General features: G+C 36.1%; 6 protein-coding genes across 8 annotated transcripts in view; 3 read left to right on the top strand and 3 right to left on the bottom strand.

Annotated features, from left to right (window-relative positions):
* The window catches only part of LOC107645987 (aspartic proteinase), an 8617-nt gene extending 5158 nt beyond the window's left edge, over nucleotides 1-3459 (top strand). For both annotated transcript variants that reach the window (XM_016350154.2, XM_021103960.1), the window contains exons 3-14: nucleotides 783-843; nucleotides 937-1031; nucleotides 1124-1236; nucleotides 1352-1520; nucleotides 1625-1664; nucleotides 1767-1831; nucleotides 1942-2055; nucleotides 2161-2213; nucleotides 2368-2521; nucleotides 2618-2737; nucleotides 2878-2966; nucleotides 3100-3459. In XM_016350154.2, the coding sequence (XP_016205640.1) occupies nucleotides 783-843; nucleotides 937-1031; nucleotides 1124-1236; nucleotides 1352-1520; nucleotides 1625-1664; nucleotides 1767-1831; nucleotides 1942-2055; nucleotides 2161-2213; nucleotides 2368-2521; nucleotides 2618-2737; nucleotides 2878-2966; nucleotides 3100-3184 (1158 nt within the window). In that variant the 3' untranslated portion in view covers nucleotides 3185-3459. The remainder of the gene's footprint in view (nucleotides 1-782; nucleotides 844-936; nucleotides 1032-1123; nucleotides 1237-1351; nucleotides 1521-1624; nucleotides 1665-1766; nucleotides 1832-1941; nucleotides 2056-2160; nucleotides 2214-2367; nucleotides 2522-2617; nucleotides 2738-2877; nucleotides 2967-3099) is intronic.
* On the top strand, nucleotides 5228-7116 carry LOC110263694. Its single transcript, XM_021105429.1, has 3 exons — nucleotides 5228-5834; nucleotides 6394-6985; nucleotides 7067-7116. Exons 1-3 carry the CDS (start codon nucleotides 5523-5525, stop codon nucleotides 7114-7116), a joined length of 954 nt encoding a protein of 317 aa, XP_020961088.1. The 5' UTR covers nucleotides 5228-5522.
* Nucleotides 8330-9008, top strand: LOC107648024. The gene is made up of 2 exons (XM_016352051.2): nucleotides 8330-8735; nucleotides 8814-9008. Exons 1-2 carry the CDS (start codon nucleotides 8343-8345, stop codon nucleotides 8988-8990), a joined length of 570 nt encoding a protein of 189 aa, XP_016207537.1. The 5' UTR covers nucleotides 8330-8342; the 3' UTR covers nucleotides 8991-9008.
* On the bottom strand, nucleotides 9377-10100 carry LOC110263693. Its single transcript, XM_021105428.1, has 2 exons — nucleotides 9729-10100; nucleotides 9377-9604 (listed from the first exon to the last, which is right to left on the bottom strand). The coding sequence occupies exons 1-2, from the start codon at nucleotides 9954-9956 to the stop codon at nucleotides 9377-9379; spliced, it is 456 nt and encodes a 151-aa protein (XP_020961087.1). The 5' UTR covers nucleotides 9957-10100.
* On the bottom strand, nucleotides 11037-11588 carry LOC110263692. Its single transcript, XM_021105427.1, has 2 exons — nucleotides 11388-11588; nucleotides 11037-11292 (listed from the first exon to the last, which is right to left on the bottom strand). Exons 1-2 carry the CDS (start codon nucleotides 11586-11588, stop codon nucleotides 11071-11073), a joined length of 423 nt encoding a protein of 140 aa, XP_020961086.1. The 3' UTR covers nucleotides 11037-11070.
* LOC107645989 (G patch domain-containing protein 8) lies at nucleotides 12418-15789 on the bottom strand. Of its 2 annotated transcripts, none has more exons than XM_016350155.2 (8): nucleotides 15624-15789; nucleotides 15178-15263; nucleotides 14785-14980; nucleotides 13967-14121; nucleotides 13573-13716; nucleotides 13380-13483; nucleotides 13072-13225; nucleotides 12418-12823 (listed from the first exon to the last, which is right to left on the bottom strand). In XM_016350155.2, the coding sequence occupies exons 2-8, from the start codon at nucleotides 15250-15252 to the stop codon at nucleotides 12734-12736; spliced, it is 918 nt and encodes a 305-aa protein (XP_016205641.1). In that variant the 5' UTR covers nucleotides 15253-15263; nucleotides 15624-15789; the 3' UTR covers nucleotides 12418-12733. The 2 variants fall into 2 exon arrangements, with proteins under 2 accessions (XP_016205641.1, XP_020959620.1); XM_021103961.1 differs by lacking the exon at nucleotides 15624-15789 and adding an exon at nucleotides 15374-15552.

Raw genomic sequence — 22902 nt, 5'->3', positions numbered from 1 at the left:
CTCAAGCACAGCATCTCCTTTTATGTATTTTTGTCGTCGGCAGCTCAAGTTCCGCCGCACGTAATTGTTTAAAGATCGCTGCTCAAGCACAGCATCTCCTTTTATGTATTTTTGTCGTCGGCAGCTCAAGTTCCGCCGCACGTAATTGTTTAAAGATCGCTGCTCAAGCACAGCATCTCCTTTTATGTATTTTTGTCGTCGGCAGCTCAAGCTCCGCCGCACGCAATTGTTTAAAGATCGCTGCTCAAGCACAGCATCTCCTTTTATATTTTTGCAGTAGGCAGCTCAAGCTCTGCCGCACGCATCTTCCTCCGCGTCACCACGTCAGACGCGCTTTTCTCAACAATTTCATCAGGAACTTATCCAAGCTGTGGATTATTGACATCTTCCATCCACCAGCTTGCGGGGGCGTATTAAACTACTCTTCTACTTTAGCCCATGACAACAATAAAGAAGTATCGTGGCCCACAAATTCAGCCCAACAGAATACAAAAAATTCAATTTTAATTTTAGTCTTTATTATCTTATCTTTATCTTATCTTTAATTGTTCTTATCTTATCTTTATTTGTTTTTATCTTTCATAGGACAATGCTCTATATATATTTAGTTTTACCTTCATAGTTTATAATACACTTCAGTACAATTCAATCAATTAACAATCAATAAAAGTTCTTTTCTTTGCTTTTCCTATTCTTTCACAATTTTATCACACTGCTTAACTTTTGTGCTTTTGCAACCCTGTAAATACAAGTTTATCCTATTGACTAATGTTCTTTTCCAGCTTGCTTGCTATACACACAATTGGTACAAGCCAAAGAAATCTAAAACATACATAAAAAATGGTAATGTTATCTTTGAAGTATTCATGTTCACTATGTTGAACTTTGATTGATGAAAACACTGAATTATAGTATTACTGCCAACTTCTTAATCAGGAACATCATGTAAAATAACCTATGGTACTGGATCAATATCTGGTTTCTTCAGTCAAGATAGTGTTAAAGTCGGTGATGTTGTTGTCAAGAATCAGGTGAGAGACTGACTCTATTCATGAGCTTCCTTCCCAACATAAATTGCTTGGTTTTGTAGCAAATTTACACGTGTCACTATTATAATCTGCAGGATTTCATTGAAGCTACTCGTGAAGGAAGTCTTACCTTTCTGGCAGCGAAGTTTGACGGCATACTTGGGCTTGGATTTCAAGAGATCTCAGTCGAGAAATCGGTGCCAGTATGGTATATATTTTGACCCTTTTCTTGTCTTTGTATGTGTCTGGTTTACATGCTAGATTAAGTATGATGAATATTTACTGTGCCTTTTAATTTATGGTTCATTATTTTACAACCATAGGTACAAGATGATGGATCAAAATCTTGTCAACGAGAAGGTATTCTCTTTCTGGCTCAGTGGGGATCCAAATGCGAAAAAGGGTGGTGAACTAGTTTTTGGTGGGGTTGACCCTAAGCACTTCAAAGGAGAACACATTTATGTTCCAGTTACTACAAAAGGTTACTGGCAGGTTAGCAAAATTTAAGATTTAGTTTATCTAGGAATTCCTTTTATATATGTATAATATAATCCTTTACACCAGAAAAATTTTAACGTGAAAATTTTCTCTATCAGATTGAGATGGGAGATTTTTATGTTGGAGGTGTTTCAACAGGTGAATTTATTGTTCTCTAACAATTTGCAACTTCATTTTTTGTTTCGAAGTGTGCCAAATTCTGTAATATTTATGTATATCAAATATCATTGTTATTTCTAGGTGTTTGTGGGGGTGGCTGCGCTGCAATTGTGGACTCTGGAACATCCTTGCTTGCTGGTCCAACTGTATGTGCTTGCATCTTTTCTCTTCTTTTTTGGTTTTCTTTTTCTTTCCTTTTTTCCCCCTCACACGGAGTTCTGTTCTATGATATACACTGACTCGTGATCGATTTTAGCCTGTTGTGGCTGAAATCAACCATGCTATTGGTGCTGAAGGAGTTCTGAGTGTAGAGTGTAAGGAAGTTGTGTCTCAATATGGAGAGATGATCTGGGATCTTTTAGTGTCAGGGGTATGTTTTCCTGCCTTCCCTGTGAACATTTGAACATGATTTGTGGCCGACATTTGTCCAGATGCATCTCCACTCATTGAACATAAATTTTATCTGGGTCTGCAGGTACAACCAGGAGAAATATGCTCGCAAGTTGGGTTATGCTCTAGCAAAAAGAGGTCTGGAAATCCTTTATTTGATAAGCCTTTTTACCTGTTGATGTATTCTTTTCTGCTTCCATTGTTTTTGAGGTTTTAACCTACCTTGCTTGTTCTGCAATATTCCGGCCTACTTAAGGCTTCTAGATTTACTTGCATTCCCTTTACTGTGCAGTGTTGGGATTGAGATGGTGACCGAAAAGGTTCAGAGTGAGGTGTCTGCCAAAGATACTCCTTTGTGTTCTTCTTGTCAGATGCTTGTGATTTGGATCCAAAATCAACTAAGTCAAAAGAATACCAAGGATAGAGTATTCAACTATGTAAATCAAGTAAGCCTTCTGAATCATCCTGCTAACAAGCTTGAGCCGTAGTTCGTACTTGTATGTTATAAGCATATATTGAGTGTTTGTTTTGATAATTGGCAGCTTTGTGAGAGCCTGCCAAGCCCATCTGGAGAGTCAGTGATAAGCTGCGATAGTCTTTCTCGGATGCCAAACATTACCTTTACTATTGGCGATAAACCTTTCGTTCTTACACCAGACCAGGTTAGGCCCTGGGCTTTCAGTGAACTGGAAAATTACTTCCACTACTAATTATGCTGTTATTTCTAATTTCTATGAATTGCAGCTAACACTAACACTTGAGTTTGCTGTGTTAATTCCAAAACTGCTTTTGGTATTTTCAGTATATCTTGAGAACTGGAGAAGGCATTACAGAGGTCTGCCTTAGTGGGTTTATTGCTCTTGATGTTCCTGCTCCAAGGGGACCTCTCTGGTATATAACCTTGTTTATATTAATTTATCAATCAATTTAAAGGCATTTATGCTTAAACTTGCTTTGGTATGGGATTAACTACACGATACTGAGCTTTGTCCTTTTTCTGTGGTACTACTTTCTTTGTGTGCAGGATTCTTGGGGATGTTTTCATGAGGGTCTATCACACTGTCTTTGACTACGGGAATCTCCAAGTTGGTTTTGCTAAATCTGCTTAACCAGATTTATGGAGGATTATCCATGATGTTGTAATAATATTGCTCGTGTTGTAATTTGTAAAGCAGCTCTTAAAACTAGTTACTACTATATTTCAGGTTCACTTTGTGATTCCACAAATGTATTTATGAATGTAGGATAAAATAGTAAAATACTGTGCTTTTTACATTAAGAGAGTTTCATTTCATTCCATGTTTAACACTGTTCAGGATTTCCAGTGTGTGTATATATATATATCTCCATTTTTTTTACCAAAAAGAAACTGTTAATTTATGAATAAATTGGTATTGAGTATTATGGTTTGATGTTCATTTTTAAAATCAAATGGCTTATAAGACATGCATATTTGAAACAACATATTCAATATCGTAAGTCAAGTGTCAGGGATAGTGATTCACATAAATAATTCGAGATAATACTCAATTTGGTCCCTAAACTTACGAGTAAATACCCATAGTAGTCCCTGAGATTCACGCAATTACTCATAGTAATCCCTAAGATTTCGAATTCCCTATTGTAGTCCTCCAGATAGAGCTCCGAGCACTCAAACTAGTCCCTGGCCATATTTCAGGTGATGACTCATCACCGGAACGCTGACGTGGCCTAAGATTGCCACGTGGGACATGTCCAAAACGACGTCGTTTTGGGTTTGGCGCCCTTGAAAGCCAAAAACGACGCCGTATAGTTGTTACTTAATATGAAAAACAGTTTTCTCCACCAACACAAACACTTCGTCTCTTCTTCTTCCACCTTCTGAGTTCTTCTTCATCTCCCCAACAATGGCGTAGCCATAGGGTTGTATGTGCTGGGTTAACAAAAATTTGAGAGAAGAAGTCATCTGATCAGAAGTTGTTGTTGCTCTTCCCTTCCCTTCGTTCACCACAAAGACGAGGTTCTGACGTTGTGATCGGACTTAAGGTAACCTTTTTTTTTTTAGTTTGCATTTTGAATACAGTGTTGTTTGATGATAGCATTGGTCAGTGTTGTTGAGGTTCTGGAGTTTTGGTGTCATTGTAGTGTCTAGGGTTTGAATGTTGGTTGGGGTTTGTGGGGTTGCTGTAATACCAATGAAACAGGGAAGAAACATGGATTAGTATGGAGGTTTGGAAAAAAAAGTTTTCTTGTGGTGATTATTTTTCCTCTGATAATGCATGAGTAGGCTTTCAAATTCTCCCTATGTATTGTAAAAATTTTAAATTTCTTGCAGATGGAGGAGAAGTTGGACATCATGTTTCATCATGGGGGTGACTTCAAAAAAAATGCAGAAGGAATTATGATATATTCTCCGGACAATAAGGCCTGTTTAGGTGATCTAGACACTGATACTCTGGATGTGTTCTACATAAGGAACTACCATAGGGAGCTTGGGTACAATGACATTAAACAGTGCTGGTGGCATGTTCCTGGAAAATGTTTGGAGAAGGGGTTGAGAAATGTAAACAATGACAAAGAGATAAGAGAGATGGTGAATTGTGCTAGGACAAATGAGGGATTGATTGATATATATTTCGAGCATACAGTTTCAGTGCCGGAGGTGTTAGAGGGAGATAACACAGTTGTGTACTTGGATGATCATGGTGGAGAGGGATGTAATGCAGGTACAGATACTGATGTGAGTCCCCCAGTTACAGAGACTCATGCAATCATAGTTGCTCCTCCTATCCCTAAGGTTGTACTCAACACTTCTTGCAAATCCAGTCCCAAAAAAAACAGAACATCTCTACGGCAATCACAACCATCACACTCCAAAACTGCCAATCCTTCCAAGACAACCAAACCTGTGAAGAAGAACAACTCCCCAAAAGCCACCAAGCCCACCAAGCTCACGAAGCCCACCCAGCTCACCAAGCCCACCAAAATCAGCCAGCCCACGAAATCCAGTTAGAACACCAAATCAGATAGGAGCAAGAAGCAGAAACTGTCCAAGAGACCAAGTATTTCCAAGAGACCCTGCACACGGTCTGCTGCTAGAGGATTTACTAGCAAAGTGTTTAACAATGAAGTTCCCTTTGATGTATCTTCTGATTCCTCTGATAGTGAAATTAAGACATTCAATGATGACCACACTTGCCCAAGAGAGGACAAGAATAGGGCTGCCAACAGGAATTGGGTATGCAGCAAGCTTGTGAAGAAGGTGAGAAAGTATCCAAATTTTAGACACTGCGAGGCTACAACTTACTTCAAGACACGGTTTGACTTGACTCTGAATAAAAACTCAATATCCAGGGCATTAATGGATGCAAGAAGTGTAGTGTATGGGGATGAAAAAGAACAATATAGGATGGTTAGGGATTATGGTATGACGCTGTTGAAGACTAATCCCGGTTCCACTGTACAAATATGCACCACCCCCAACCAGATGGTGAAGTTACCTTTGATAGAATGTATATATGCTTAAGTGGCTGCAAAAATGGGTTCAAGGCTGGTTGCCGTCCTTTGATAGGTTTGGATGGTGCTTTCCTGAAGACCCAGTTTGGTGGACAGATTTTGTCAGCCGTGGGGTTAGATGCTAATCATCATATCTATGTCATAGCATGGGCTATTGTCAGAGTGGAGAATACAGAGACATGGAGATGGTTTCTCGAGCTACTTCATCAGGACTTGGGTCATTATAAAGAGCATGACTGGTGCTTCATATCGGATATGCAAAAGGTGTGACTTAATTTGAATGTCTCTATTTGATTTTATGTGATCTTATATTAAGAATTGTTTCGTTATGCTTTCTGTGAATGATTGTGTTTTCATTAGATTTGGCTGGTTAGCTTTTAGTGTAAGACCTTTGATCATTGGATTATTGGATTTTGGTGGTTAGTTATAAGGGAATTCATATTTCTACTGTTATGCTTACTTGAATAATTGTAGCTTCCATTCGAGTATGATGGTTATTTATTTTGTTAAGAATTTTGCTGTTTTGCTTATCTGCATAGACTGTGAGATGATTGGATCTTCATGGTTACTTATTAGGTGTGCTGTTATGCTTGCTTGAAGAATTGTGCTTTCATTATGCTTGTAGTGCATCTTATAGAGAACTTGTAATTACTGGTTTTGTCATTAATCGAGCTATTTTACTAAACGTTAGGGACCTTTATGGGTCACGACCCTCAATTATAGGGACTATTATGGGGATGTTAATCAAATGTTAGGGACTATTATGTGTAACGATTATAATGTCAGGGACTATTATGTGTCTAACATTTACTGAATCTGGCAGGGACTGATATCAGCAGTGAAAGCGGTGATGCCTGATGTGCATCACCGTTTCTGCGTCTGGCATTTATGGAAAAATTTCAACAAGAACTGGAAGGACTTACAGCTAAGGGGACTTCTGTGGGAATGTGCAAGGGCAACAACATACCAAGAATTCAGGGATGGAATGGAGAAGATCAAAAGGTTAAATGAGGATGCCTGGGCATACTTAGAGAAGTGGCCTATGGATGCTTGGACCAGAAGCTTATTCAGCCATAAGCCGAAATTGGATAGCATCTGTAACAATGCCTGCGAAGTGTTCAACGCTAAAATCAAGGATGCACGAGCCAAACCCATCATAACATTGCTGGAGGAGGTAAGGATGTTTGTTATGCGAACCATAGCGAAAAACAAGGTGAAGCTGCAGAATCACACTGGGAAGCTCACACCTGTTATAAAGAGCAGGCTGGAGAAGGTGAGGAAAGAATCCAAGCATTGGAAGCCTATTTGGACTGGGGATAACGGATACGAAAAATTTGAGGTGCACGGACATCCAACCAACCATGTTGTGGACATAGGAAAGAGACTGTGCACATGCCAATTTTGGATGCTAACGGGTAAGTTAATTGTGTTTATGCATTTTACTTTCTTCAGCCATAACTATTATCATGGTTCCTCTCACTGTTTGGCACCTGCAGGTATCCCGTGTGTGCACGCTTGTGCTACCCTGTCTCGTGTGAACAAATAGCCAGAAGACTTCTGTCACAGATGGCTGACCATGGAATCATACAGGAAAACTTATAACCACCACATTAATCCAATTCCGGGTCAACCACTGTGGGAAAAAGCAGAGGACTGTAACAGGCCACATGCCCCTAAAATCAAGACAAAACCTGGAAAACTAAAGATGAAGAGGAGGATGGATGCAGATGAGAAGAGTAGTTTTAGAACTAAGAAGCCTGAAGTTGACCCAAAATTGTCGGGCAACACTGCAGATGGTGTGCACCTAAAAAGACAGCTGGGGACTTTTACATGCAGTTTTTGTGGTGAAAATGGGCATACGAAGAGAGGCTGCAAAAAGAAGAGAGATGCTGATGCTGCCGCTGCTGCCGAGGCGGCTGAGAAGAAGAAAAATGATGAAGGACATCCTGCGCCTGAGCAGCTTGTTCAGCAGCCCCAAGACGATTCTAGCCAAGAAGATTTGGAAAGCAATCCCAGGAGATCGAGATAACTCAGCCTATTGCTTCTGAGTAAGAGGATTCTCAAAAGGTAACTAAAATTTTACATATTCAAACTTTTATTATTTCCATGCATCAATCTTACTTAATGCCCAAGTTTTTCTCCTATAGGATTCTGGACCGAAAAGACCTTCGAAGCTGTCACCAAGAAGACGATCCTCTCTGCCGCCAACCACACTAACAGTAAACTCCTTGCAGGGTGCATCTTCAGCAACAGCTTCAAAGTTTGCCAACTTGATGCAGTTCATCCCAATGCCAGGATTTAAGCCGCCAAGAAAGAAGAACTGAAGACTTTAGATATATCTACTTAGGAGTTTCTGTTTTGTGTAATTAGTCTTTTCCATCTACAATGACTAGATGGTGAATTGTGATCCAAAGGCCTTTTTGATATGCCTTGCTTTTGATTAAACTACAGATAGTAGCATAATGGTTTCTAGGCTGCCTTTTACCTTCATCTTTTGTTGCTTTTTTATAAACAATGGAATTTATCTTATATACTATGCTTTGTGGTTTACCATTCAAGAAGTAATTTTTTTTATTTTTTTGATAAACAATGAAATTTATCTTAACAACAGTTTCATAGGACTTCTGTCACAGATGGCTGACCATGGAATCATACATGGAAACTTATAACCACCACATTAATCCAATTCCGGGTCAACCAATGTGGGAAAAAGCAGAGGAATGTAACAGGCCACATGCCTCTAAGATCAAGATAAAACCTGGAAAACTAAAGATGAAGCGGAGGATGGATGCGGACGAGAAGAGTGCTTCTGGATCTAAGAAGCCTAAAGTTGACCCAAAACTCTCAGGCAACACTGCAGATGGTGTACACCTAAAGAGACAGCTGGGTGCATTTACATGCAGTTACTGTGGTGATAAGGGGCATACAAAGAGAAGCTGCAAAAAGAAAAAAGATGCTGATGCTGCTACTGCTGCTGCTGCAGCAGCAGCCGCTGCCACTGCCGCCAAGGCAGCTGAGAAGAAGAAAAATGATGAAGTTCATACTGTGCCAGAGAAGCCGGTTCATCAACCCCAAGACGTGTCTGGCCAAGCAGATTTGGGAAGCAATCCCCAGGAGATCGAATTAACTCAGCCTTCTGCTTCTGAGCAAGAGGATTCTGAAAAGGTAACTAAAATTTTACATTTGAGTATGTTGTTATTTCCATGCATAAATAGTAGTTAATGCCACTTATTTCTCCTATAGGATCCTGCACCGAAAAGACCTTCCAAGCTGTCACCACGAAGACGATCCTCTAATCAGCCAACCGCACCAACAGTGAATCCCTTGCAGGGTGCATCTTCAGTAACATCTTCAAAGTTTGCCAACTTGATGCAGTTCATCCCAACGCCAGGATTTAGGCCTCCAAGAAAGAAGAATTGAATACTAGATATATGTACTTAGGAGTTTCTGTTTTGTGTTTTGTTATTAGTATTTTCCATCGTATAATGACTAGATGGTAAACTGTGATGCAAAGGCCTTTTTGGTATGCCTTGGCCTTGCCTTTGATGAAACTACTGATAGCAGCAACATGGTTTCTAGGCTGCCTTTTACAGTCAACTTTTATTGTTTCTTGATAGACAATGGAATTTATGTTAATATGCTATGCTATGTGCTTTACCATTCAAGAAGCAGTTTCTTTATTTTTTTCATACACAATGGAATTTAAATTAACAACAATTTCATAGTTAATAACACTTTTCATTCCATCAAGAAGCAGATTTTTACAAATGTTGATAACAAGGAACCCAAAACCACCAATTCATTCATCATTTACAATACAGGATTACCAACAACACTATCAGTACAAACACAGCTAACACTAACAACTGGATAATCACTTTTTGCATATGGACATCCTCCTCCAACCTCCGAAGCCTCCAATCAAAGTTCATCTTCACTTCATAATCATCACCACAAGATTCTGATTTATCAACCTGTTTCTCATTCACAGAATCTGCCCACACAAAAAGCCCGCACCATCTCTTCCCACTTGTCTGCAACCAATAAAGGATCAAAGTTTGGAAAGGAACAGCACAAGAACAGTCAGGGGAGGCATAACAACACAAGAACAGTCAGGGGAGGAGAATAACAGCAACAAAAGTGATTACTCTAACCTACATTATAATTGGGGCATCCATAGAACGGTTTGTTCGGATTCGAATCTGTGCCAGACCATCTGAGAACTGGCCTACAGCCACAGCCGCACCATTCTGGCGGCGCCGATCTTCTGCTCTTTGTTTGCGTTCTACTCCGATTCCAGCTAGATGGGGAACGAACAGAGCTTCCACCTCCAGTGCTACCTCCACCAATCATCGACATCAGTAGCAGCCCCGGATGAGAGTGCATGAACAGGAACAAGTGTATGGAAGAGGAAGAAGAAGAGGTGAACAAGACGAAGAGGGGAGGTGTATGAGAATTTGGGGATTTAGGGTTAATTATACTACGAGGGACCAATCTGGGTAAAAATTGGAACTTAGCCAGCTCAGCTAGCCGTTGGCTGCAGTCCAGCGTGGCAATCCTAGGCCAAGTCAGCGCTCCGGTGATGAGTCATCACCTGAAATATGGCCAGGGACTAGTTTGAGTGCTCGGAGCTCTATCTAGAGGATATCAATAGGAAATTCGAAATCTTAGGGATTACTATGAGTAATTGCGTGAATCTCAGGGACTACTATGGAAATGGACGGAGGGCCAACTTGAGTCATGTCTTAAAATTTCAAAGTATAATTTGGGTCAATTGAAAATTAAAGGACTAAATTGAGTTGGAGGTCAAATTTCAGGGGTCAGTGTGAGTATTAACTCTTATGACGATGAACGGGCGCTAAACACCATTTTAAAAATTCACAAGTATAAAGTTCAAGATTCGTCGTAACTCTAAACTAGAATTCAACCCTCTTCAAAGTTTAGTAAAAGATATCATAAATTCAAATCAATAACCGGGAGTTTAATCCCGAGTCGTTCTCTCTAGAAATCACAATTGAATGCTCAATTATTGCCTATGAAAAAAAGGGGTTCGTTCATAATTGACAAGAATTGGCCAACGCCAGGATTTAGGCCTCCAAGAAAGAAGAATTGAATACTAGATATATGTACTTAGGAGTTTCTGTTTTGTGTTTTGTTATTAGTCTTTTCCATCGTATAATGACTAGATGGTGAACTGTGATCCAAAGGCTTTTTTGGTATGCCTTGGCCTTGCTTTTGATGAAACTACTGATAGCAGCAACATGGTTTTTAGGCTGCCTTTTACAGTCAACTTTTGTTGTTTCTTGATAGACAATGGAATTTATGTTAATATGCTATGCTATGTGCTTTACCATTCAAGAAGCAGTTTCTTTATTTTTTTTCATACACAATGGAATTTAAATTAACAACAATTTCATAGTTAATAACACTTTTCATTCCATCAAGAAGCAGATTTTTACAAATGTTGATAACAAGGAACCCAAAACCACCAATTCATTCATCATTTACAATACAGGATCACCAACAACACTGTCAATACACACACACCTAACACTAACAACTGGGTCATCACTTTTTGCATCTGGACATCCTCCTCCAACCTTCGAAGCCTCCAATCAACGTTGATCTTCACTTCATCACCACACGATTCTGACTTTTCAACCTGTTCCTCATTCACAGAATCTGCCCACACAAAAAGCCCGCACCATCTCTTCCCACTTGTCTGCAACCAATAAAGGATCAAAGTTTGGAGAGGAACAGCACAAGAACAGTCAGGGGAGGAGAATAACAGCAACAAAAGTGATTACTCTAACCTACATTATAATTGGGGCAGCCATAGAACGGTTTGTTCGGATTCGAATCTGTGCCAGACCATCTGAGAACTGGCCTACAGCCACAGCCGCACCATTCTGGCGGCGCCGATCTTCTGCTCTTCGTTTGCGTTCTACTCCGATTCCAGCTAGATGGGGAACGAACAGAGCTTCCACCTCCAGTGCTACCTCCACCAATCATCGACATCAGTAGCAGCCCTGGCATGAACAGCATGAACAGGAACAAGTGTATGGAAGAGGAAGAAGAAGAGGTGAACAAGACGAAGAGGGGAGGTGTATGAGAATTTGGGGATTTAGGGTTAATTATACTACGAGGGACCAATTTGGGTAAAAATTGGAACTTAGCCAGCTCAGCTAGCCGTTGGCAGCAGTCCAGCGTGGCAATTCTAGGCCACGTCAGCGTTCCGGTGATGAGTCATCACCTGAAATATGGCCAGGGACTAGTTTGAGTGCTCGGAGCTCTATCTGGAGGACTACAATAGGGAATTCGAAATCTTAGGGATTACTATGAGTAATTGCTTGAATCCCAGGGACTACTATGGGTATTTACTCCTAAACTTACATGCGAATCTTAATTTAGTCCCTAAGATTTTAATTGTCTCTATTTAGCCCCCGAAGTTTATAAACGTGTCTTATATTAGTCCCTGAGACCATTTTTAGTATAAAAACGTTAATAGAGCACTGTTGTAGACTATCACATGTCACGTTAAAACTTGTAAAATAATGCAGTTTTAGTTTTGACATTTAAATAACTCAAAAACGACATCGTATTACTTATTTTGTTAGGTAAAATTTTAATAAACACCATTTAGGATGTTTTTAGGTTATTTGAGTGCCAAAACCAAACAAACATCATTTTACAAAATTTAGTGTAGCATCTGACTGTCACGACAGCGTTCCATTAACGTTTGTACGTTGAAAATTGTTTCAAGAACTAACATGAGTTATGTTCACAAAGTTTAGGAACTAAATAGAGGCAATTGAAATTTCATAGACTAAATTGAGACTCGCGTGTAAGTTCAGGGACCAAATTGAGTATTATCTCTAAATAATCCCTTCAAAGACAGAATACCGTCACATCAATAATATTTCTTTCAGGCACATATATAATCCTTTGACACAGAATTCAGCCCCATGAATAATATTTCTTTCAGGTATATTGTTTTCGCCCAACTCCCAACTTCCAACTCCAAATCAATAGATCCCAAATATTATGTTCTTGATCTGACAATTCTGACAAATATCAAATACAACATTTCACATAAACCAATCCACTTGGAGGATATATCAGGTAGTATCATGCTGAGTCAGAGCAGCAAGAGTAAGGTTCCACTATTCTTCATCAGAATCATTGCCAAAAATCGATGAAATGGGAACATTTTTTTTCTTTGCAATATTTGGCTTCTTGATACCAACCGAGACCTGCATGAATTAGGGGGAAGAATCAGTGCTACCATACAAATATTTTAGACAGAAAACCTTGAGTTTTAGACAAAAAAAATATCGCAATATTGAATAGTTAAAAAAATCTCAGTCGGAACTGTAAAGACTTGAGTTTGAACAGAACATCAAGTAGTCAATGATGCAATTCCATGAAAGATGTCAAGCATATACCCAACCACCACGAGACCAAATCCTGATTTCTTTACAAAACTTTGATCTATATATACCTTCGAAGCAGTGCCTTTAGAAGAAAACCCAAATTTCAACGTGTTCCGCTGCTCTTGATCTGTTAGTGCAGTAGCAGTTTTTGATCCAGACGAAGCTGATGCTGATCCAGACTCTTGCTGCAGTTGAAGTCGTTGTTGCTTTTGTGCATCAGCCCTGATTAGTGTTAAGGGATTCAGAGTAAAAGATGACATGGGAAGAAGGAAGTTAAAACCCACCCATGGAAGAAACATAAGGGGGGCAAGAGGGACTAAAAGAACTCTACAGAAAGATCAACACACAAAAGGTAGAACAGGTATAAGAGCGATACATTTGAGCAAACTTCGCCATCTCTTTCTCTTGACGCTGTTGTTCTCGTTTTTGCCTATCATCTCGGCTACTACCACCATGCATTTCCTTCATTTGTTTGAAACGCTGTAATCACACAAGGAATTTGCATTAGAAGAAAAATAAAATTTTGTGCCAATTTGGGAACCAAGTTAGTATTTAAGTAAATTGACTACCTTTCTGTGATTGTGATCATAAGAGCTCAAGTGTGCTTCAAATTCCATTGCCAATTTGTATTGCTTGTTGCAGAGTTCACAATAGAACACCTTTCGAATTTCTTTCACTTCGGTTTGAATTTTTTGTTCGCGTTCTGCTAACACCTGAATTTTCATAATGTGCACGAAGCAGGGCAGAAGAAGCCACCAGGTAATAAAAACTGCAGGAAATTCTCAAGATCTTCCAAAGTTGATGGTTCCTTATGACATACCAATCCGGTCAAAAGACATGCATATATGGTATATGCTGCCTTCTGCTACTAGGTTCAGGTTTAAGAAAATGGATACATCAACCTCAATACTACTACATGGTTCATGCACTAAGAACAACTACAAAGGAAATTATGAGGCATACCTCCCGCTTTCTCACATTTTCCTCTGTCTCCTCCAACTCAATATCTAGTTTTCTTCGCTGGATATTTTCCTCTGCGGTGAAAAAATCATCCTCCTCTTGTTTACCAACCCCAAGTCTTGGATCTCTCATCCCCGACTTTATTGGCTCAATGATTCCTACACGAATTAGATGGACAATTCAACAAAGAAATCATTTGATCCAAGTGTATGGCAAAACCAAATTGTATTTTGCCAAAGCATCCCATAGTTAGGAACATACACAATTAATATTTAAAAGGAAGAAAATAAAATTATCTTTGTTACCAAAATGACTATCTACCAGGAGAGTAAAGTGCAAGCCCACCATTAACAAATTAAACAATGAAGCAGCACAAGAGAAGTATCGCAACTCTTCTCCAAAAGTGTTTTTACTTTGCAGAACACTAAATGGAGTTTCTAAATGCCACATAGGGAACTATTCTTATTCTTAATGGATACAAAATTTACGAAAAGAAAAAATATAACAGATAGAATTACAATAATTGCTGCAATAGTCTATGAAAACAACTACATGCAGATGTATGGACAAGAAAGAAGAAACAGTGAGATGTACATTCTTAAGTTTTGAATGTTCATAGGGTATTATATACCACTGCAATAAGTGATTTAGCGGGAAGAAAAACTTGTGAGCTCATCAACACCACTAAGAATTGATGATAAAGGACTTAATGAAAGTCACACAGCATACAAGGATAGACAATGGCTAAATGCATTCCTATTAAGTAGATTAAAGAGAGGAAGAGATTGATAACTATTGATGAAAATAATACAATAACAGACCTTGCTCATCCTTCCCAAGACCTTTTCCTTTCCAACCCATCTTTTGGAGAAGCTTGAAGCCAATATTAGATGACGTTAACTGCGTATCAAGGGATGCTTGTTCTACATTTTCCAGGTCAACATTCTCTGTTGGCCTGTGGTTGATCGGCAAACGAAAATCCTCCAACGAATTCTCAACAGAGGAGTCCTGATATGCCTGTAACAAGCACTTCATCTCAACACATATAGAAATGGAATAACAACAATAGTTGTGCAAGCTGACATAATTGTTTTACCACTTACCAGTATCAAATGTTAATTTTCTTAAATCAGCAACTTGTAGCTGATAAAAATACATATATGAAACTCAAACAGCTTCTTCAACAAACAAAACAAAGAAATCAAATCTAGTACCTGGTCTCTTTTATGTTGTCTCCTGTCTCGGCCACTGCCAGTGTCCTGTCTCCCATTGGTCCAACGATAGTCCATTATGCATGTAGCTGCAAAGTCACAAGAAACAAACATAACAATAAGATGCAAAGATATTTATTGACAAGGATAAACCAGCACATGAAAAACCCTTACTCAAAACACAAGCTTTTGAACATACATATGAAATTACAAGCTCCAGGTAATATAATCAGACTACCCAATTGAAAAGCAGGCCTATATAGTACATATATCCATGTAGTTCAAGTTACATAAAATTCAAAGTACCCAACCCAGGTTGAAAAGCTAGGATTTTGCACAACCCTTTTGAAATTCAACCAAAACCCAGCTGTGAAATAAATAGAGAGTATGGATTGAGAAAAGTAGAAAACCCTAGCTCAGAAGAGTGTATGGTATCGGAAAGAGGATACCTTAATTCAAAGTTGTTATGGCAAAGATACGGTGCTTGCGTTGGATGATGTTTTCGGATTTCAATGCATAGTCTTCAGCATTCAGATTTATTGATATTTCAGATTTGATCACGAAAATAAACGGATCACACCGAGTTATTTTTGTAATAAAAAAAGAAAAAGAAAAAGAGAATTAATTAACTAATTAAGAATGGACCGTGTTGACTATTGACTTGAAAATATGGGTTTGGGCCGTTTCTGTTGCTACAAAAAATTCTAAACTAATCTTTCATAAAAATGAAAGAAGCCTAAAACCCAAACTATAAAAGAGGGTGAATGATTTCTTGATGCTACATCGTTTTTTTTTTTTTATATCAAAAGATAGGAAACTCGAATCCGTAACCTTTTAATTGAGTATGGGAAGACTATGTCATTTGAGGTATAACTCATTGGCTTGATGCTACATCGTTTTGCACTAATATTAGTGCATAAATAGATTAATGGTTAGATGAAGACAATATAATTCAACGGTTTTTAATTAGTAGAATTTATTTTTTATAATTTGAACCCAATAATTTTATATTATTTATTTATTTTTAACACTAAGGAATGATTCACTTTTTTTTTTTACCAAAGATATGAGACTCGAACTCGCAATCTCTTAATTGAGTATGGGAAGATTATGCCATTTGAACTATAACTCAGTGGCGGAATGATTCACCCTTAAAGAGTGAGAATTTTTTTAAAAAAATAAGGTCTAAGTATAAATAATAGTTGTTTATTGAATTTGAAGATCTATAGCAAATTTTTAAATAGAACTTAGATCTACCGTAAATTAGTAATCTATCATAAATTAGTAATAATGATTATTTAAACAATATATTTTATAAATAATTTTTATTTATCAAAAGATGTATTTCAACGAGATTAGAAATTACTTATTGATTATTGGCCAATGAATATCCAAAAATTTATGTTTAGTGACTAAAGAAGAGAAATTTATTAATTAAAAAATACAAGAAAATATAAGAAAAGAAAATTACGAATATTATTATGCAATTGATTACTACTAGTAACAAGCACCAGTTTATTTAATTTTATATCAACTTCTTGTATCTGCTATGGAGACCATATCACCAAAATCAAAGCGCAATAAGCATGCTAATTATATATCTAATTAAGGACCCTTTAACATAATTAATTACCATTTTATTTTATTCGCAGTAGATGCGAATATCTCTCAAGATAAATCACACAATAGCTACAAATTTGTACTAGATAGATATATAAAGTTTTAGAATTTGAAAAAGGAAGAGAATAAATTGTGCATACAGCATCAGCATCGAGAAACTTGTCTATCCAAACCAAAAGATCATTCATATGTATGTTGCAGCTTTTGCTTTTCAGATAGCTCTATATACATAGATAGCATTATGCTGAAAATCCTAGGAATGAAATTAAAAGGCGATGAAGTTAACCTTCTCAGAAGATGTTATGAGATAGATATCGCTTTCACAGAATCCTGCTTTAATTTTTATAACATACTCAATTCAGTGAACTTACCATTTGATATGTATATGAATGGAAGAAGGAAGCTAAACTCGTTTAACAAAAAACCTCATTATTCTTAAATGTGATTACAGCAAAGAGAAGCACCATCACATCACAATGGCTTAAAATAGCAAGAAGGAATATATTATTGTAGGGGCTAATTATATTTTATATATAAATATAGAAAAGGGAATAGACATATAATATATAGAGTTCCGTGTGCCTAAAAGTACATGTTGGTATGCCAAACCTTGGCCCTTAAAAGGTATTTTAATTTAATATAATTAAGATTTTTTGCAGATTCCTCATGACAGCTTGAAGGCAATAAGATAATGATGGAAATTAAAGAAGCAAAGTTCATTTTCCTTCCAAGAACAGCAATTGGATTAGTTCTGTTATGTGCATGTTGAAATTAAACTTGTAATGTAATACTGTTTTTTGTGAACCTTTTCTTCTGATCTCTTAGCTGGTCACCATCTCAAAGGCACTAAGTACTTTTCTACGGTTGGTAGAGAATAGCTTAAAAGAATAATGAACTTTGTTTCAAAAAGCGCCTAAACAGAACTCTCTTTTTGTCTTAAAATATTTGAGAAACACCTAAACCTTACACTCATCACTATATGCCCCAAAATACAAAAACATGAAAGCATTTTTTGACCACTTCACTCACTCAATTCCCAATTCCTCTTATTCTTTATGCTAAAGTTATGCATTTGTTGTCTTCATTTTATGTTTAGGCACTGTCATTGTAAACACACAAAAATATCTCATCCATATTCAATTTTGCTTTTCCCCTTAATGGAGATCTTAACCTGATCACAAATTATTTTTTATACAAGCTGATGGAAAATTTGTTGGAATTTTGAGCTAATTAACTTTAGATTAAGAAATTAGTATATCTGAAAGACCATTATATTCCAAGTTTTGTGAAATGAATGCTAAAAGTTTAGTTATTATGCTTCTAAGATTAGAATAAAAATTGTTGCCCAGTGAAGAAATTTGCAGCTGTAAAGTTGCAATAGAGTGAATAATGCATGTTAGTATAGCCAAGAGAGAAAGGATAAATCCTATTGCCCCCAGCAATAATAAGAGTGAGTGCATAAAAAGGAAATTTGGTAGGTAGGTATAAGTCTACTATACTATACTCTACTCTACTCTAGTACGTACGTACAAATGTACACAAAAGTCATGCATGAAGATCCAATAATAAAACAAATAAAGAAAAGGGTGAAGCAATAATGCAGTGAAAATTGAAGCTAAGACTTGTCAAGCTATGAAATAGGAACCACTGGACCACAGAAAATGTGCCTTTTTATTAAAGTGGGAACATTGTTCACTGTTCCACTGTCAGTTTTCATTTGAACCATGAATGTTGGTCATTGCATGGTTTCACAATTGAATCAGATTCTCCACACCCTACCCTTTTCTCAGTTTCACAAAGCTAGCCTAGTCCTATAAATTGAGACACACCTAGCCTCCAACTTCTACTTAACTCAACACACTACAACACACTAGTCTTAGTGTGTGTTTTTCATTCATATCTAACCATGGGGGGCAACAACAGGCAAAGGAAATCTTCATCATTCATGTCTGTATTCAGCATTTTCAAATCAAACAACAGGCAGAGAGGTAATTATTATTATGAAGAAGGGGCAAAGGCAGTTACAAAAGTGTGGCCTAGTGATGAAGACAGAGGAAGGTGGGGTGTGGCTGATCCTGTCATTGACATGAAGGCCACGGCTTTCATTGCCAAATACAAGAAACGCATTTCTGACTCTGAAGTTCACTGCCATGCAGCTCATCATGTCCAGAAGTAACAATTTTGTTTCTTTTATTTTGTAATATATCGTTTTTTATTATTTTTCATTTCATTGTAACTCTCATCCATCTCTTGTACTTAGGTACTATATATTATTCATTACAGTTACATCATGTACTCTTCTCTCAACTACAAACAAATAAATAAATGTTAACATCAATAAACAACAATAACTTTCTCATTTCAAAGCTTCTCTTATAATTGATCTATCAATAAATGTAAAAACGGACACATTGTCCCAATTGTTGTAAAATCACATGAGAAAAATAACTTAAATTGAATCATTTTACAAAACTCTTCACGGTTTGAATAAATACTTACTTAAATATCGAAGTGTCTTGATATCTATACCTTAATTGAGTTGAGGTATACTGAAAAAGTTTGTAACGCTGATAATTATAAATTACTAGTGTATATTCCTGTATCCTATACGGGATAATACATAAAATCAAGGACGGACATACCTAGGGGCGAGTGAAGGGCTCGGACTCTCCCAATTTTTTTTAAAAAAGTTAATAGTAATAAGTTATTAAGTATGAATTAATTTTTTAAAAAAGTTATTTAATATTTAGTCTAAGATAAATAAAAGTCTAGTCCAATCTAAATATTAATGATAATATATCATTACTAATACTTTTTACTTAAATAAAATATTTTAAATCCCATCAGGTGGATTTTTTTTCTTCTTGTGACTTTTCTTCTTAATTTATTTGGTATTAATTTTCTCTATTTCAACTGCTACAATAAAATAGGTAGATGATAGCTTAATTCATCACTCAAAATTAATTTAAAAGGTAAGTTATTTAGCATCTATAATAATTGCTGAAATCATATTCTTAATTAACTTGTTATTTATAATATACTCTTCTTACACCTAGGTGGCGCATAACTAGTGATCATGATCACTGATTTTACAATTGAACATGCTTAATTTAATATTAAAAAAAAAGGTCTCTATTGATACGAAATTTGTAATAAACTAATAATTATTACTCTGCCAATATCCAGAATACTAACAAATGATATTTACACTTATCCGAAGTTTGGTGAAAACTTATAAATGTGATATGAATAAAGAATGAAGTGAATGTGAATGATAGGTGTTGGAATTGTTGGTCAAAGAAGTGTTTAAGGAGCAGAGAGAAGAGTTTGAGTTAACCGTACTCTACTCTCTAGTCTCTACATATAACATTTGGATTCATGTCAGCCACTGTTGTGGTCGAGTTTCCTTTATTCCTTTTTGCCAAATTACATGCAAATCAAGCCTGCAGGGACTTTCCACCAAGGAAGAAATCATAATTTATGTTAATTTTGATTATTCAGATAAATTTAACCATTATTTTAATTCATCATTTCTGAAGAAGTTCATTATATCCAAATGAACGCATAGCTTTATTTACCTTAAATTAAGTGGTACAATAGTAACGTCACATAATTAATAAATTTAGGCCCGATAATCTGTTAGTTAAAAAAAAAAAGATTTGTCATGTGCACAGAAAAACCTAACTTACAAATCAGTTAATATATGTTTGTGTATAAATATATGGTATTGATTATTGAATTATTTTTAATGTTTATTTTGTCAATATGAATTTTATATGAATGATTGATTTTTTGTGTATACATAACATAGTTGTAAAAAAATATACAATTTTTTTAATCAACAAAAGATAAAAATAAAAGACAAAAATTAAAGAAATGTTATTTAAAAAATTTTAATTTTCAAACTTTCTCTTTTCTTTTTAAAATAATCGTAATTTTTTTAGACAATAGGAGACTTTATATAATATACTCACTCATCAATAATATGAAGCTAATTAACTAGTAACATAGAATAAGATTAGGGTGTTAGGTAAAAAACTTCTGAGAGATTTTGAAGAGGAATCAAGTGAGATAACAAAAAATGAGAAGACACTATATCCAACTCAAAACTTTAAAGTATTAAGTTAATTGATCTCTTATCTTATAAACTCCTCACTCTTTCTTGTTTTCTTTGATGTGGGACTAACTTCATACACTTCTCACACTTGCAATATTAACAGTAAGATCGAAGCTGATTAAATGGAGAAATTCAAATATGCAGTAGCCAAGTGTTAGGTTAGATTGAAAGTTGTGTGAATTATGTTAAACGCGAGCACTACTAAGTTTTATACACAAATGGCGTGAAGCCATGAAAATAAAGAATTGATTCCATAATTAATACATAGATGTAGAAAAGTGAATTGCATAAAGTGCATGAATGAGAAAGAAGCAATAATTAAGTAATAACGTGAATCTTCATAGGAGTAGAAGCAAGTACAAAATTCAAAGCATAGCCAACAATCGTGCATTATTGACAGTACTCTTCACCAAAAGTGTTTGTGTGTCAAGTACAAACTAAAACTAGCGGACCACACAAAATGTGCCTTAGCTTTTACCAAAATGTGGTACCAACCATTGAACTCCATTGAGCTCGTTACCCAAGCGATGTGTTAGATTCTTCCCTAGCTAGATACAATTCACTATTTACTATTTTACTCAATCAAAATAAAAGTAAATTAAATTTTAACTTATCATCAAATAAAATATAAAATACTAATTTTTTTGTCTTTTTCTTTTGTGTCTTATTCTTGATATCTTGTTTTGTCTTGTCTTGTTTTCAGAATCAAAGGCAGTCTTAAGAATGATTAGTCTTTGTTCTTTTTATTTCTCTTTCTTTTGTTGTTATACAAAAAAAATAATCAAAAAATATATAAAAAAAAAGTTAAAGTAGTTGTTCAAAAATAATTTCTTTATAATTAGACAATTTTGAAAAAGATCAGATTTTAAAAACTTTTCTCCTTTTTGAATGTTTTTAATCAGTGTCGTTTTGGTAATTATTGGTATGTACTATATATGTAGTATTTATTCCCCAATGCATCGACCAATTAGCACTATAAATTGAGCAGCACTATGAATTTATGATCATCCTTAAGCAAGAAGGGAAGCTTATTGAGATGGGAGGTAACAAGAGGCAAGGGAAGTTGTCTGGTTTTGTTTTGAGGCTCTTCAAATGGAAGAAGAGCAGAGGAGTAGGGCAGTGTGAAGTGTGCGATTCATGGCGAAAAGTGTGGCCAAGTGACGAAGACAAAGGTCGTTGGGGTGTTGCAGAACCCGGCATTGACAAGAAAGCTGATGCTTTCATTGCTCACCGTAGGAGCCGTACTTTCTGTGAACCATCAACTTGATTTGCAACTCTCATCTTCTACTAACCCTACCCTACATACAACTATATATTATTGTATCAATTTATTACATCTTGTTTATTTATTTATTGATGTGAAGTTGGTGCGGTCATCAATATATATATACATAAGAAAATGCTTCTTCTAGTTGTAACATATGCATATTAATTGTATTAGAACAATTAAGAACAATGAGTTCCTTCTATTGATTACGATCCTAGCAATTCTCCTCTCATGCTTAATTATTAGATTCATATATGACTAAGACTGAACCTATATATGCATCTAAGAGATTATTGCTACACTTTACTCTTCACTGCTGCATGGTTAATTGATGCTCACGCTATTAAAATTGAGGGATTTAATTTATTCCTAAAAATTATACTGTCTCTACTTGTAAATGCTCTAGACCATATTATTTGAGATAGAGATGTAAAAATGTAATACGCATAATCTAAATTTGCTCTTAATCAGCGACTAATTTTCGATTGGGTTAAGTACTGCTTTAGTCATCTCTATTGTGTAGGTTAAGTTCTAATTTTGTTTCTAATATTTGGAACGTTTTATTTTTATTCTAAATAATTTATTTTGTTATATTTTAGTTTTTTTATTGTGTTAGTTTGGATTGACTTAGTATTAATTTGAATTGGCTTATTTGAATGGAAAAAGTATTTTTTTTTTATCAAAAATAAAAACTTTTATTAAGTTTTAAACACATCTAAATACA

This window comes from Arachis ipaensis, chromosome B06 (assembly GCF_000816755.2).
Source record: "Arachis ipaensis cultivar K30076 chromosome B06, Araip1.1, whole genome shotgun sequence".
Classification (NCBI taxonomy): Eukaryota; Viridiplantae; Streptophyta; class Magnoliopsida; order Fabales; family Fabaceae; genus Arachis; species Arachis ipaensis.
Note: the sequence above shows the minus strand (reverse complement) of the source record. Positions and strands in the feature narration are given on the sequence as shown.

Coding starts and splice junctions, on each gene's coding strand:
- LOC107648024 (XM_016352051.2), top strand. CDS start 8,343: ATGAAGCGGAGGATGGATGCGGACGAGAAGAGTGCTTCTGGATCTAAG. Junction 8,736..8,813: donor AGCAAGAGGATTCTGAAAAG/GTAACTAAAATT, acceptor TTTCTCCTATAG/GATCCTGCACCGAAAAGACC.
- LOC110263694 (XM_021105429.1), top strand. CDS start 5,523: ATGCACCACCCCCAACCAGATGGTGAAGTTACCTTTGATAGAATGTAT. Junction 5,835..6,393: donor TCATATCGGATATGCAAAAG/GTGTGACTTAAT, acceptor TGAATCTGGCAG/GGACTGATATCAGCAGTGAA. Junction 6,986..7,066: donor CCAATTTTGGATGCTAACGG/GTAAGTTAATTG, acceptor TGGCACCTGCAG/GTATCCCGTGTGTGCACGCT.
- LOC107645989 (XM_016350155.2), bottom strand. CDS start 15,252: ATGGACTATCGTTGGACCAATGGGAGACAGGACACTGGCAGTGGCCGA. Junction 14,981..15,177: donor GACAACATAAAAGAGACCAG/GTACTAGATTTG, acceptor TGCTTGTTACAG/GCATATCAGGACTCCTCTGT. Junction 13,226..13,379: donor ATGGCGAAGTTTGCTCAAAT/GTATCGCTCTTA, acceptor AACACTAATCAG/GGCTGATGCACAAAAGCAAC.
- LOC110263693 (XM_021105428.1), bottom strand. CDS start 9,956: ATGCACTCTCATCCGGGGCTGCTACTGATGTCGATGATTGGTGGAGGT. Junction 9,605..9,728: donor ATGGATGCCCCAATTATAAT/GTAGGTTAGAGT, acceptor TATTGGTTGCAG/ACAAGTGGGAAGAGATGGTG.
- LOC110263692 (XM_021105427.1), bottom strand. CDS start 11,588: ATGTCGATGATTGGTGGAGGTAGCACTGGAGGTGGAAGCTCTGTTCGT. Junction 11,293..11,387: donor ATGGCTGCCCCAATTATAAT/GTAGGTTAGAGT, acceptor TATTGGTTGCAG/ACAAGTGGGAAGAGATGGTG.